The 14,924-nt window shown below is 40.7% G+C and overlaps 1 protein-coding gene across 2 annotated transcripts in view; it reads left to right on the top strand.

The window, feature by feature from the left end:
* Positions 1-14,924, top strand: part of FBN1 (fibrillin 1) — a 711,751-nt gene that overhangs the window by 114,632 nt on the left and 582,195 nt on the right. For both annotated transcript variants that reach the window (XR_007453814.1, XM_049613586.1), the window contains exons 9-12: positions 2,196-2,321; positions 7,792-7,950; positions 12,453-12,632; positions 13,266-13,406. Coding sequence is in view for 1 of the 2 variants with exons in the window: in XM_049613586.1 (XP_049469543.1) it covers positions 2,196-2,321; positions 7,792-7,950; positions 12,453-12,632; positions 13,266-13,406 (606 nt within the window). In the remaining variant the exon portion in view is untranslated. The remainder of the gene's footprint in view (positions 1-2,195; positions 2,322-7,791; positions 7,951-12,452; positions 12,633-13,265; positions 13,407-14,924) is intronic.

The following is a 14,924-nucleotide window of genomic DNA, read 5'->3' as shown; positions in this document are numbered from 1 at the left end:
TTTTTGAATAACTTTTTCTGATGTGTTTTGTCACTTAAATAACCCCTTCGGCTATTGGTGTATGTTAAGTGGCCTTAAAAAGGATGGTCACGGTCATTTATACTAACAGGTAGAAAAATATTTCTTTTAATAGACACTTGTTGTTCACATGATCTTCAATAGGAGTTTAATGACTCAGACATTTGTCTTTAGGGACATTTTGAGGAAGGTATGTTTTCTTTTTGATACCTCTGTGTTACAGGGATACATCCTCTTCTATTCTTAAATAGGGTTATTGAATCCTCTAGGCTGAGCTTGTTTGTTTGTTTGTTTTTTGTTTGTTTTTTAAGTAGGAGTGTGGCTGGTAAATGCAGGAGGATTGATGGTAAAGAACTGTCTTAAAATGTGCTTGCTGATGTTATGCTAGTTCTAGAACCTTAGGCTCCATCCTTGGTGGTTTCTCAGCCTGACTTTCACTGACTCCAGTAAAATTTCTGCCGGAATAGAAATATACATCTTTACCATTATACAACTTCACAATGACAATGCTGTTTATGTTAGCATTGACTCTAATATAAGCAGGGAAATATTGTTTGGTTTAACCTCTAGCCTAGCGTAGAAGAATGGGGATTTTGGTTTTAAAAAGGTTAAACTGCATGTAAACAGTGTCTCTGCTGCCTTTTTGACTAACAGGGTGAACTTGAGTCAGAAGACACTTGAATCTGGTCCACTTAGAACTCTATTTTGTTTTACAAGTGAAGAGCAGTACTTAAACTAGAGAAGAAATACTCTTTTTTTTTTTTTTTTTTTTTTTTTAATTTAGGGCTTTCTGAGTGCCTACAGTGTAGTCTGGCCATTGCAATACTCCCAGGGTACTTGGGTCAAACCGCACCTCTCCCTAGGTGAGTGCAGAAAGCCCACTCCTCTTGGAGTCAAGGTCATGCGCTCTGAGTTTACTTTTAGCCTAACAGGAAGTTCTCAATTCCTTTTTTCCCCCTCACTGGTGCCACATCTGTTGACAACTGTCAGTGTCTGAATCTGGTTCTTGAAAAGCTCCCCTTGAAGGAAATGGCTGTATTTGTCCTAAGGAACTTTTACTGCTTCCTTGGAAGAGACCATTGGCCTTGGGCCCCGAGAGCTAACTCTAACCATGGCCTCTGCTGACCCCACAGGGTATTCAGTGGTTTTCAGAGCTTTCCCCACTGGTGCAGATGACCAGACCACCATCTTCCTGTTCTCCATGATCAGTCACTGGGTTTGGGCTCATGGGAAGCATGGAGTCCGGGCTGAGACGGCTCTCCACAGCTCAGGCAGTCCTGGAAGGAGCTGAAAACTGAAGGCTGTCTGCTGATAGCACCCCTAGTACTGGGACAAGTCCTTCCTTGAGAGAGATCTGGGTGAAGCATCCCAGTGCCCCCCACCATTCACTTACCAAACCCGCAGAAAACCATCATCATGGCAGTTTGAGTGCCCCTGAAAACACCAAGATGTCGCTGAGTCTTGGTCAGCGCTCAGACCACATGGTCTCTGTAGGATTTCAGTATCTGCTTTGTGGAAAATCCAATTGTAAAGAAATGTAGGAACTGATGCAGAATACAGAGTAATAAGTATAAAGGGAGATTAACTCAGTGCAAAACATGGAGAGAAGAGGAAAAACAAAATTTTAAACTAAGTGACATTTGGAATCTTAGCATGCTATAGTTAGTTGGTAAAACAGTACATACTTTTATTTATTTTTTTTGTAACGTTTTTTTTTTTTTAATTTATTTTTGAGACAGAGAGAGACAGAGCATGAATGGGGGAGGGGCAGAGAGAGAGGGAGACACAGAATCAGAAGCAGGCTCCAGGCTCTGAGCCATCAGCCCAGAGCCCGACGCGGGGCTCGAACTCACAGACTGTGAGATCGTGACCTGAGCTGAAGTCGGACGCTTAACCGACTGAGCCACCCAGGCGCCCCAACAGTACATACTTTTAGATTTTACAGGGCAAGTCTCTTTTATTTTGCGCTAATGTCTTGGGTAAGACTGTGTTGAAAGAAGAAGCACCCACTTCTGGGTCAATAGTCAATGAATTGACTATTTCATGTGCTGCTTTTATTCTGTAAAGATTGCTGTTTCTGGGGACATGGTTTGACTGGTGTTACATCTGAACCTCCCTTGGTGATGAACAGTTGTATACTGCATTCTGTGAATAGTAACCCCTTCTTTACATTTCAGATATTGATGAATGCACCACCATTCCTGGGATCTGCGATGGGGGAGAATGTACAAACACGGTCAGCAGTTACTTTTGCAAATGTCCTCCTGGTTTTTACACCTCTCCCGATGGTACCAGATGCATAGGTAGGTTTAATTATAAACAGCATAAACAGTGATTTCTACCAACCAGTTCCCTAATGAACATCTTTCTAAACACATTTGTTAAAGGGAACTAATAATTTCTCACTTTATGTAAAATGTACATTTACATTTCATTAAACAGTGGAGCACCGTCTTAAAGAAAAGAGACATCTTGTCCTCTTGTATTAGGATGTTTGCCTCCCAGAAAGAGGGATGATCCAGGAGCCCATACAGATGTCCTCGGTCTATAAATTAACTTTGCAGTTATGTTAAGTGTCAAACCTTCAGTCGTTTCCTGGGACCTGTGTTAATTTAGGTCTGAAATTTTGTAATCTCTTAATTGGTCTCCCTGCTTCCTGGCTTCTCTACAATCTATCTTGTCAGATTTATCTTCCTAAAATAGTGCTTTGATTAAATAATTCTTTTGCTCACAAACCTCTGGTAGTTTTCCATTAGGATTTGGAAATTAGTGGTTTTCAGTCTGTGCCCCTTGGATCCTTCAGGTATAGAAAAGGTCTCCAGAGCTGCTAGGGTGGGAGAGGGGAACAGTGAGAAGGGGGAGACTAAGGGGACAGGACCCCTCCCCCCCAGTCAGTGCCCCCCACGTGCACACACTCTGCTTTTATCTAGTGGGGTGTTAGGCTTCTACATAAAATATCAATTAAAATAAGGGATTTTGTTATTAAAAATAGGTTTGATAACTGTCAGATTTAATGATTATTAAGACTTACCTCAAAGTCTAGTCTGCTAGAGAAAAGTTCAAGTTCCAGGTGTGTAGCCTAATACTTAAAGACACTCTCTGACCTCTCTCAGCCTTGCTGACTTATCAGCACAGTCCCTGCTTCTCACCCTCAAACAGGTCATTTGTTTTGATTCCTTCATGCCTTTAATCATACATGTTGTACCACTTAGCTCAAGCCCCCTTTCCTGCTTCTGCTCAGGCTCTCTGTCTTTGAAGATGTCCCAGATCAGCTTACCTGAAAGCGGTTTCTCCCTTACCTGAGGAAATACTTCTCATAAATGGTCTTCTAGGGACATTTTATGTCTGTATGTTTTTACCTCCCTAGTTAAGTTGTAAGCTCTCCTTAAAGCCTACATAACTGCTATCCTCACATATCCCTGGTGGTTCTTGGCACAATTCCTTGCATGTTGTAGGCACTCAGTAAGTATTTGTTGAATATCAAAATGAGTACTTCCTTATTATTAGGGCACAGCTAGGAAGCCTATGGCAATGGCCTTGGAGAAAAACAAATTCTATCTTTTGATGTTTGTCTCTGGCCCATATTTTCTGAGACACTCAGCTTCGCATCCTCACCACAAGCCATGAATTTCAGACCCAAACAGAGTTGCACTTGAAATTCTGAATTCCTTTTTACTTAATCATGTAATAAAAGCTGAGGGCGGTCTCTTTAGTTGACATTTGAATAAGTACAACCAGTGAGGGAAGCATATCTGGGCTTTTCCTTAGAAACAACGGTGGTGCCCACATTGCCTGATTTTCCAGGATCTCTCCACATATACTGGAACTGCAGGGAAGGGACAGCGGCTGCAATCCACAGAGCTCCTTCTTCTCCCCAAACTGGCCCAACTAGCACTTGACATCTGAGGGATATGCTTAGCAGAGAGGTAGATCAGAAGTTCTTTCTGGGCCAGAAAATGGGTAGATGTGTTTTTTAACCTTCAAAGAGAGCCCCAAATTATACTAAAATGATTAAAACACATTTACATATCAGATGGTTTACATTTTTAAAATACTTTTACCAAATATACCCATACCATTTACAAAGAAAGTGGGGTATGGGGAGGAGACTAAGATTCATGGGTGACCTCCTAGGTGTGAGCTATTATGGAAATTATCTGACTTAATGTTCACAACCATACTGAACATGAGAAGAAGCTGAGGTTTACAGAGTCCACATAAGTAATTTGGTTCGATTGCTTAAGCAGCTAAGAAGTGAAGTTGCTGAGATCCCAACTTGGGCCCCAGCCCACGGTCCCTAACCCAGTCATTGCTCCCTCCGGAGTGAACACCAGACACAGTAAACTCTAGGCAAGCAAGCTTTCTCCTTCTTTGGTACTTTGTTTGTTGCCATAGTTAGGAACTTGTTACATAAAATGCTCCAAGTGACCTTTCGGCCTTCCCTAATGCTGGTATTTCCTGCCATGGTAAATCACAGAGACACCCTCAACCGCCCCCCCCCCCCCCCCCCCCCCCCCCCCCCCACCCCCGCCAAATATCCCTAGTGAAAAGAAAATACATACAGTCTCCAACTTATAAACAAATCCAAGGTTTGCTTTTAGGTTGGCTATTTGGAATTAGTAAATCTAACCAATAGAAAACCCCACACGTGGCTAGTGGTATATCACATCTTCCTTATACTTCTCTTCTAAGCATGAGATTCCACCTGTTACCTTTGGCCCCCACATTCTCAGGCTCTCAAACCTCCCTGTCTCAGCACTCCCTTTGTCCTGTAAGCTTTTGCAGTATTATTTTATTCTTTTGTTCTGTGATCTTGCTTTGGTGCTTTATAATAACTTGTGTAGGGCGGTCTTTTCATCTTAGTGTGTTCTGTCTCATCAATTCCCAGGAATCCTGATGACATCCTGTACCTAGTTTGGGCCTCACAGCTCCTAGCTCCTGGTTGGACACAACGATGTTAGTGACTGGTTATGAGAGGCCTATTGATAGGCTAGGATGACCCGCAAACACCTATTTAATCCATAATATATTTGTTTTGATAGAATGTGACTTCTGCATTCTGAAAGAAAAGGCCAAGTGGTTCAGAAGGAGAAAAAGGAAGAAAGCTTCCTACCCCTTTTTGCCAGATGTCTTGGCCAGAGCAAATTCAAGATAGAAGAAGGCATCTATGCCTCCTCCTGCCCTCCATTTGTCTCCTCCAAATCCTAACATTCTTCCCCCTCAGCTTCCATAGGTCTTCAGATCATCCCAAAGCCACTCCTTAGCCTCTAGGTAGAATGATCCCACATTATACAATGGTTTCTTTCCTGCTTCCTGATGACATGGAAAACTTCAGGCTGGTGTGCCCAGGGGACAGTTCCTCCAAATGCCTCCTGATTTTCACATATTTTCCCTTCCTTTACTTGTCAGCCTATAGGTTTTATTCCGAATTATAAATATTGTAAATATGTGTATTTTTAACCAAAGCCCTCCTTGCAGAACAAGAAATCAGCCAAATGCTTATTGTATGTGCAGGTGCTGTTTGTAAATCAGAGATTGCCAACAACCCAGATATGGCTGGTAATTTTTTTTAGCTGCAACAGTCACCATTTTGATCAAGTCTCTAACCTACTGATATAACATCTAAGTCAGCCAGCAGGGCAGTAAAATAGTATCATAGTTAATGTGCAAACTAATAGACATTAGCCCATTAAGAGTTTGCAATTGGCAACTGTAGGTCCCAGTTTTGCCCTGAAAGATAGCCCACACTGAAAATTATGTATACAAATTGTGGTCAAGTATTTATACTGGGTTTTGACCACCAAATTCATTTGAAACTGGGATATAAGCCAGTTTTGAACATTTATTCCTATTCTTAACAGCGTTTGGTTTCCATGCCCCAAAAATTTACTAATCCCTGAGTATATAAATTATCAGTGGCTTTAAAGCAATGAAAAGTAGAAACTAGGAAGTTTTATTGCTCCTTCTTCATAGGGAAGGTGCCACCTGTAGCTTCACAGAGCTTATCTTGTCTGCCCTCCTCTCTCCGGCCATTTACCCTGGATCAGGCTGCAATGAAACTCACTCTGCCTCTCTGTTGAGACTATTAGTCTGACTGCAGGTGTAGGAACTGGGGCCACAATACCTGCTAGTGTTTTTTTTTTAAACGTTTATTTTTGAGAGAGAGAGAGAGAAAGAGGGAGAGAGACAGAGTGTGAGTCTGGGAGGGGCAGAGAGGCAGAGAGAGGGGGAGACACAGAATCTGAAGCAGCCCAGACTCTGAGCTGTCAGCACAGAACCCAACACAGGGCTCCAACTCAAGAACGGCGAGATCGTGACCTGAGCCAAAGACTGATGCCTAACCCACTGAGCCACCCTGGTGCCTCCCTGCTAAGTATTAAGTATTTTTCAGAAATAATCTGTATTCTTTCAAGCTGACTCCTAATTTTATTTGATGGTTTGTCTAGGTTTTTTTTTTGTAGCCTTCTTCCTATGATGTTAATAATTTATATGTGTCTAAGTTAGCCTTCTTTTTTATTTTATTTTTAATTGATTTCTTGTAACCTTCAAGGTTTGATGGCTTTGTATTCTTAAGAATGATGTAGATGAAGACATTTATAGGTATGACCTTCTCTGATCAAACCTGAAGGTTAATATTTAGACCTACAGGAAACATAGTGGTGAAGTTTCAACTATAAAAACTTCTTCATTTTATAAAAGCATTTACCATTTAATTTCTTCAGATAGCAAGCATATTTAAAATAGTATGTAATTTTTACAACTTTATTGTGTATGGATATCACTGTGCAGTGATTCACTTTTGTTAAAGGGAGTTTCATCCTCAAGGTGTTAGGTGGATCAAGATGTTCTATACTTAGCTAGCTGCCTCTATTTCACGGTGCTTCCTCACCATGAAGCACTTAACTTTCTACTATGTCACAGGCTCCTTTTTGGTAGCCTAGACTTGTACTTCAGTGTGTCAATGTTGTCATGACAGTCAGACATGATGTAACCCAATAAAAGTGGTATAGAGAAATATGTCTTCCCGTGCTGCTTTGAGAAGATACCTTTTTGCCAAAAAAAAAAAAAAAAAAAAAAAAAAAATCTTTCAAGAACCATTACATCTTATGGGACTAACAACTTGGAATCATGTACATTTTGAACTTGTAAATAACCAGTGCCTTATAAAACCTGTTAGGGCCCCAGGACAAAAGGAAATCTTTATTAACAAGCATTGGATCTGACGGCAAAGTGGCTCACTCCTTTAAAAAAAATCTTGCAAGTCTGACTCACGGTTTCAGTCTGAAAAATAAGAAAGATCTTTTAGAAATGTAGACTATAGTGCAGACTTCATGTTGTTTTAAAATAGATTTATATCAATATTTACCTAAAGTGGCTCAAATTAAGTAGTTTGAAACCAAGGACAACACAGTCTCCCTTCAGTATAGAGACATGTCTTTATAACTAATTAACTGTCACTGCCAGTGATTTTCTTAGTCTCTCTTTTCCTATGGCACATATGGTTGTAATCATTCATTCCCACCTTGGGGATGGAATGTGGGACATTGGCCAAGTGCACCAGCTCGCAGGGGCGAAAGGTGTGAGACGAAGAGAGTTCTGACTGAGTATTGTTCCCAAGCAGGGCTCACCACTTCCCTCCCAGGAGGCGGGAGTGTCGGTGCATCCTGCCTGCTAGAGCCCAAGTGTGAAGCGTAGAGGTGTTGGAGGAGGAGAGGGGTGTTCCGAGTTCCATCCCAGTGATGTGCGCGTGGCTGTGCTTCTTCGTTCTCGCAGATGTACGCCCTGGATACTGCTACACGGCTCTGGCAAACGGGCGCTGTTCTAACCAACTGCCGCAGTCCATAACCAAAATGCAGTGCTGCTGTGATGTTGGCCGATGCTGGTCTCCAGGGGTCACTGTCGCCCCTGAGATGTGTCCCATCAGAGCAACAGGTAAGAGCCCTTCCAGTTATCTGCGGAGTATCCCCAGTTCTACCCCCACAAGCCCAGTGACAATGTGCATGATGCAGATCTAGTGGAAATCCAGGTAAGTGAAAAAGATTCCAGAAAATAAAAGAGACGATTCTCAGGGAAATTTCCCCAGACAATGACTTGGGGGGAAAAATCGAGATCCGTACAAATAATAATGTTTTCTGGTACTGCTTCTTCCTTAGCTTGCCTGTTACCGCTAAGTAGCAACCTTTTCAGAAGTACTTGTCCTCTCTTATTCTGTATTTCTTTTGGCTCTCAAATAGTCCTTAAAGCTCACTTGAATAAAACTCACTTCTTTCAGAGTCTTTCGGTGAGTTACTCTGGATACACGTTTCCTCCTTCCCTAACGTTTGACACTTTCCTCTTGCTTGTTGCCAATTCTTGTTGACTTTTTTTTCTCTTTGTAATACCTCTTTCATCTGTCATATTCCTTCCATTTCCACATAAAGCTCATTTTCTCTCATCTGGACTATTGCAGTGGCCTCCTAACTTGTCTCTATGAAATCCACAGCTGCCGTATACATTTCCCAAAGCATAACTCATCTGAAGTTTGGTTAAAAAAATTATGGCTGGGGAAAATGTAGGAAAAGATGTCCAGAAAATTTTTCCCAGGATGAATTCAGGCAGTATCTAGTGGTCCAAATCACTCCATTTCTTAAAAATAAAATTTTACTACTTGGCAGAGAGCATCTCGTGTCCTCAAATCTGACCCCAGTTCATCTTTTAATTCTTATTCTTTATGGTAGCTTTACTTTCTAGTTAAATTATACAATCAAGCTTTCCCTGAAGCCAGTCTGAAGATTTCTAAACTCAAATATTCTTTTTTTCCTAAAACTACTCCTCAGTTGAGGTTCTTACTCCCTACTTCCTATCTCTACTACTTTGCCTGTTAAATGCCGTCTTGTTTGTTAAGGATCCTAACATGATTCCCAATATGACCTAATTCTTCAATGTCCCAAGATAACAACAGCTGGAAATGCTGCCTTCTGTCTCTGTGTTCCAAGTTTTTACTGTTGCTATGGCACAAATCCCATCTACTCTGCTTTGTGCCAATTTGTGTTCATGTATTGCCTTTTTACTAGTTGATAAATCTCATTAGGAGGTCTCATTCATTATCATAGTCCCATATTCTTTATGCTTTCATAACACTTCCACAATTTTTAGCAAAATCTTCCTCATAGGAGGCTTCCACGTAGAGTGAACAATTTATTAAATGACCTCTTTCCCGCCAGATTTAAGTAAGAACCGGGGTTATAGCTCCTTCCCAATCTGATTCCTGAATGTTGTGTTTGAATCAGAGTGTTTTAGCAGAGCAAATCAAGGTGGGGAAGGATAAACACAGAGTTAACGGATTACTGTAGAATGTTACACACAGAATGTAAATTTCCCATTATCATGGATTCTACACCTGCTCACAGACGTACTCTAAAACTTCTCTTTATTGCTGAGAATTATATGTGTGGATTAAAGAAGCAATAAGAATCTTTCAATACATTTTAATGTATAACAAGTCGTATATTTTGTCTGATTTTCATACTGTCTTTGGACTAAAAATATAGCCCATTGTTCTTAGTGCACTAGGGGGAACATTTAGTAAGTTACTGTTTAGAAGAAGTACATGTTGTCCTACTAAGACACATGTCTTGGGTACCAGGAAAATCACTTTTTAAATATATATGTTAATTTAGGAATCAGCAGTACTGGTGAAGATTCCTTTCTGTGCTGAGGCCTTGAAAAGAGGAGAGAGGGAAGGGCAGGTAGAGGTGCTTAAAAACCTACTTTGGGATACATGAGCAGAAGGTTCTGTTCCCCTGTGTGGCTTTGCAGGGAACTGCTCTCTCATATATACCACTGAGATACCCCAAATCTAAGATAGGCCCAGGGAAAAGCAGACTGACAGAGAAAAGGTGATTTGCAAATGAGTGTTTTGTTTGCTCAAACATTCTGGTAGCAATGCTATAGAGCTCTAGGCTCTTAACTTAAGGAGAGTGATGATGTGTATATATATATATACACATGTAGGATTATTTTAGACTGGTCAGCTTTTCACCTTGTTAAAAAAAAAATCAGTAGCATCTCCAGGTTACATGGAGATAGGAAAGATGGATATCAGTTGAACAAAACGAGCTGCAGTTCGCTGATCCTGAATGTCAAAGGGGCTCATGGGAAAGTTAGGAAGTTGGACCCACTCGGAGGTTAAGATGAATTTTCCTACTCAGGTTAAGATGAATTTCATGGCATGCTTAAAGTCATATACTCACCTAATTAGCAGAGATCCTGATAAGCTATTCAACTTCTTTTATACAAATCCTAAAAGACTAAAGAAAAAGGCTGAATTGAAGCTTGGAAGAAAAATGAGTCCCTTAATATAATTACTATCCAGTTAAATCCAACACATAGTTAATGAATTCCTCTTCTGTGAATTTGCAGGGCTAGATTCAGAGTGGGAATTAGTTATGAGTTAGTTATTATTCTTGACTTCAAAGACTGGGCACAGTCTTAGTGGTAGAAATGTGGGGGGAAGCTGGTAGCTAGGAAATGATACATGGCGCATCCATAGATCTATGAGAGGGATCACTGTGGTTTGTTAGGAGGGATTGTAGCCTCCTGGTTCAGGGAAGCATAAGCAGTATATAAATCCTTTCCAGATGCAGTCAAGTGCTACAGAATCTGTGGGTTAGTATTACAGATAAACAATAATTAAATGCAGTAATAGAATTCTCTAAAAACGTAAACTTAACCTGAGTTGGAAATATCATATGGGATTGAAGATATTTTAGTAAAGGACCAATAAAGAACAACAGAGTACATGGTAGCTAGGTATATTTAGCCACTTGTAAATTGGCAGATTTTCCCATGAGGTTGAAACAGGAATGTAATTCCATAAGACCTATTACAGCGCCTTAGAATAAGTCAGATTTAGTCCATAAGGAAAAGACTGATATTAACCTAATTTCTGTTACTGGATAAAACTAGTATAGAAAGTATCAATGGGAGTATCCTTGTGTGGCAATGATAATAAAACTGTTAACATTCTGGCAAAAGAGAGAGAAGAAAGAAATTAAAAAAATCACGTGGTTAATTTACATATAAAGGCGAACTATAACAAAATATGGCTATTTGTAGGAAACATGAAAATGTGCTAGTAGTTAAGTAAATACATCCCTGGAAACCTGACTACTGTTTTAAAACACCTTTTGGGAAGCTCAGAAAAAAAAAAGGGTCACAAATCTAAAGAGGATTTATTCTGATAAAGACCTGGAATTGTGAGAAAGAGGAATCAGTGTATATGTGAAGTCAAAGGAAAATAGTTGATTAACTCAGGTATTCTAGTTCAGGGAATCATTATGCAGCATTAACACTGGACACACACACACCCCGCCCCCTTCTGCCCTGTGGGGTGCTGCTTCTTCAACACTTTGTTGTCTTTTACAAATAGATATTCCTCAGGCCTCTCTGCACACACTTCTCTTCAGTTTCCACATCCATCCCTGGGGCTTTAAATACTACCTATCTACCGATAATTGCAAAACTTCTATCTAGCCCCTACTTCTTCTCTAGGCTTCAAACTCTCTTATACAGCTGCTGTGGGACAAATCTACTTGGATGTCTGACATCTCAAAATTCGTATGTTCAAATGGAACTTGGCCTCTATCCACCAGACCTGTTTCCATTGCAGTTTTCCCCATTTAGGTAAATGTCACCAACATGTACCCGTTTGCTAAACCAGAAGACTATGTCATTCTTGATTTCCTGTTCCCTCCGCTCTAACATTTACTCCTTCATGAAGTACTACCCACTTATTTCTAAAATATGCTTCAAATCTGTTCACTTCTGCCCAGTCTCATCACTGCCTCCCATGTCCAGCCATTGTTTTCTTGCCCTTAGTCTTCTGTAACAGCCCTGCCTCCCTTTAGCACATTCTGCATGCATCAGCAAGATCAATCTTCTGAAAATGTTCAGTTGATTACATCCCACATTAGTCTGAAGAGTTCCAGTGCCTTCCCATTTCACATAAAATAAAATCCAGGCTTTTTAGCATGCTTTTTAGAGCTCTGTGGGGTCCATAAATGGGATGGAATGGAGAAGGTGGCATTTGATTCTTCCCTGAAGTGAACCGTGACATAGGTAAAGACTCCTTAAATTTTGGGAGAGGCATGTGGTACACACCCTGGGGGGTTTGCTTTTAGTTTTGAATTACTGTTCCTAATAGTGACTATAGCTATTAAGATGGGAATGAAGCCAGTTGGCTTTTTCCCTTTTCTCCAATTGATCTATGTGGTTTCGTGATTGATTTTATTTAAAGCTGCTTTGATACTGGGTGTTGTACGGAAACCAATTTGACAATAAACTTCATATATTGAAAAAAAAAAAGCTGCTTTGAAACATAAAGGTGTCTTCTGCGGGCCTATGAGGTACACTGCAGCTCAGCTTTTGTGTTCTGTTGTGTCATGCTTTTCCAGAGGATTTCAACAAGCTGTGCTCCATCCCTTTGGTAATTCCTGAGAGACCAGGATATCCTTCCCCACCCCTTGGCCCCATTCCTCCAGTTCACCCTGTTCCTCCTGGCTATCCTCCTGGACCTCCAGTACCAGTCCCTCGACCACCAGTGGAATATCCATACCCATCTCGGGAACCACCAAGTAAGGAGTCAAAAGTCATCTGGTTATTTTTCTTACATTAACCAAGTTAACTTTTTTGTTGTTTTTAATGCTGATTTGGTCATTAAATTAGCAGGTCAATTCTTAGATTAACTGTTTGGTTTACAGAGTGTTGTATGTAAGTTTCTTAATATGCCTATTTCATAGAGAAAAATAGCTTTCATCATCCTGATTAATGTCCTTTTGTTATTGATGTTTTGAGTCAACTGTAGGACAGTTAGTTAGCTAGTTACAGGAGAGATTTAAATCTGATTCACAGGGTGAAGTCATAGAGGAGGTATATACAATGAGTTTTATATAGTGCAAAGCAGCTTTGCAAGTAATTTCCAAGAACTGTTTGCCTTTGTCATTTACCCAAACTGGAGGCTTGAGAGCGAGGCAGAAAAGAGGTAGAGGTAGGGAGAAGTAGGCTACTGTGAGGCTGCAGGACCTGGCTACAGGTGATCTCTGTAAGCGGGCATAGAAATATGGTTTATTTGCCCCAGATGATCTTTGCCCAAAGAGAGTTTCCTTCCTTTATGTTTTAGCATCTTGCTCATCGTTAGTGGGTTAGGTGCTGATTAAAGATGTCCTAGTTAAAAATGATTTCAATAGGGTTTCATGTTATTCCTTTAGGGGTGCTGCCAGTCAATGTCACTGATTACTGCCAGTTGTTTCGCTATCTCTGTCAAAATGGACGCTGCATTCCAACTCCTGGGAGCTACCGGTGTGAGTGCAACAAAGGATTCCAGCTGGACCTCCGTGGGGAGTGCATTGGTATGTGATACATATGGTTAGGTCTGCTCCGAGAGGCTATCACAATTCTGTCCCATGACTATATGGGTTTCCTGTGGCAGCTGTAACAAATCAGCTCCAAGTCAGTGGCTTAAAATGTAGTTCTGTATGTTAGGAGTCCAACAGAGGACTAAAATAACTGGGCTAAAATCAAGATGTCGGCAAGGCTGTGTTCCTTTTGGAAAGAATCCATTTCTTTGCCTTTTCCAGCTTCTAGAGGCCATCTGTATTCCTTAGATGATGGTCCCCTCCTCTATAAAGCCAGTGATATAGCATCTTCACATCTTGAATTCTCTTCTAATTCCCTCTTCTGCTTTTAAGGACCTTTGTGATTACATAGGGACCACCTGTACAACCCAGGAGGCTCCCCCATCTCGAGATGTGCTGATTAGCAACCTTGATTCCCCTTTGCCATGTAGCATATTCAGAGGTCTGGAGATTAGGACATGAACATATTTGGGGAGGGGGTACTCTTCCGCCAACGATAGGGACTTTTAACCTTCGTAATAAAATATGTTGAAGTCATTGCTGGTAGCTTCATATTAAGCCATCTCATCAAAAGTCTGACCATTAAAATAAAGCATTAAAACTGTCCCCAGATTATAAAATTTTGCACATTTTACTAACTCAAATGGATATAACTCACCGATTGTCTCTAAAACCGAAAAGTCATTAAAACTAAGAAACTTTGAGTTGTTGACAAGTCATTTAAGCCAGCAAAAGGAGGAAATGTAACAAAAGAATAATTCATTTGTTAGATTGGAAAAGAACACCCATCTAATTTTTAAAAATAAGTCCCTTTCTTAGTTCTGTTATAAAGTCTAATTCTATCATTATGAATCAGGCAGAAATAAGGAGTTCTTAGTTTCTCATACTGTGTAGTTTCCTGGTGACATTAATACCCCTTCTAGCAACACACTAGGAGAGAGTCATTCAGTCCATAGAAGTCATCCAGAACTGGGTGGAAGAGGGGACACGTAGCCCCCCGTGGTGGGGGGGGGAGGGGACACACCTGCGGCAAGAAACTTGTGACTCTGGGTGAGTGGGTGGGTTATCTTCCAAAAACCTTAGTTTCCTCATCTTTACAAATAGGAGGATATAAACCAGTTCACTGTTAAATATACTGATAGTTCTAAACAACTGTAAAACTAGTGGGAGTCTCTCTGGGTTGGGAGGTGGACTCTGGTCGGTGAGAATAACTCTTTGAATGATGTGTTTCATGTCTTGTTCTAACGTTCTCAGTGGAATTCAACAAGAGATGCTTAGATAAGGTGAGACCCCCTTTTGACTGAAAAATAGAGCTTCAGGAGATACTAGAATTCTGCCTAGAAGCCATTTCTGAAATGTTAGTCTGTTTAATTCCCTTAGGCCAAACTCAAGGAAGAGAAAATGTTTATTAGCTTGGAGTGTTGAATTGCTACGTGTTTGGCATTTTCCTCTGAAAAATGACACAGGAAAATAATACACTTTAACTGCTCAACCGGTTTTCAAGTGGCTTGT

The sequence above is a fragment of the Panthera uncia genome (assembly GCF_023721935.1).
Source record: "Panthera uncia isolate 11264 chromosome B3 unlocalized genomic scaffold, Puncia_PCG_1.0 HiC_scaffold_1, whole genome shotgun sequence".
Lineage (NCBI taxonomy): Eukaryota > Metazoa > Chordata > Mammalia > Carnivora > Felidae > Panthera > Panthera uncia.
The sequence above is the reverse complement of the archived record's forward strand: the minus strand, read 5'-3'. Positions and strand labels throughout refer to the sequence as shown.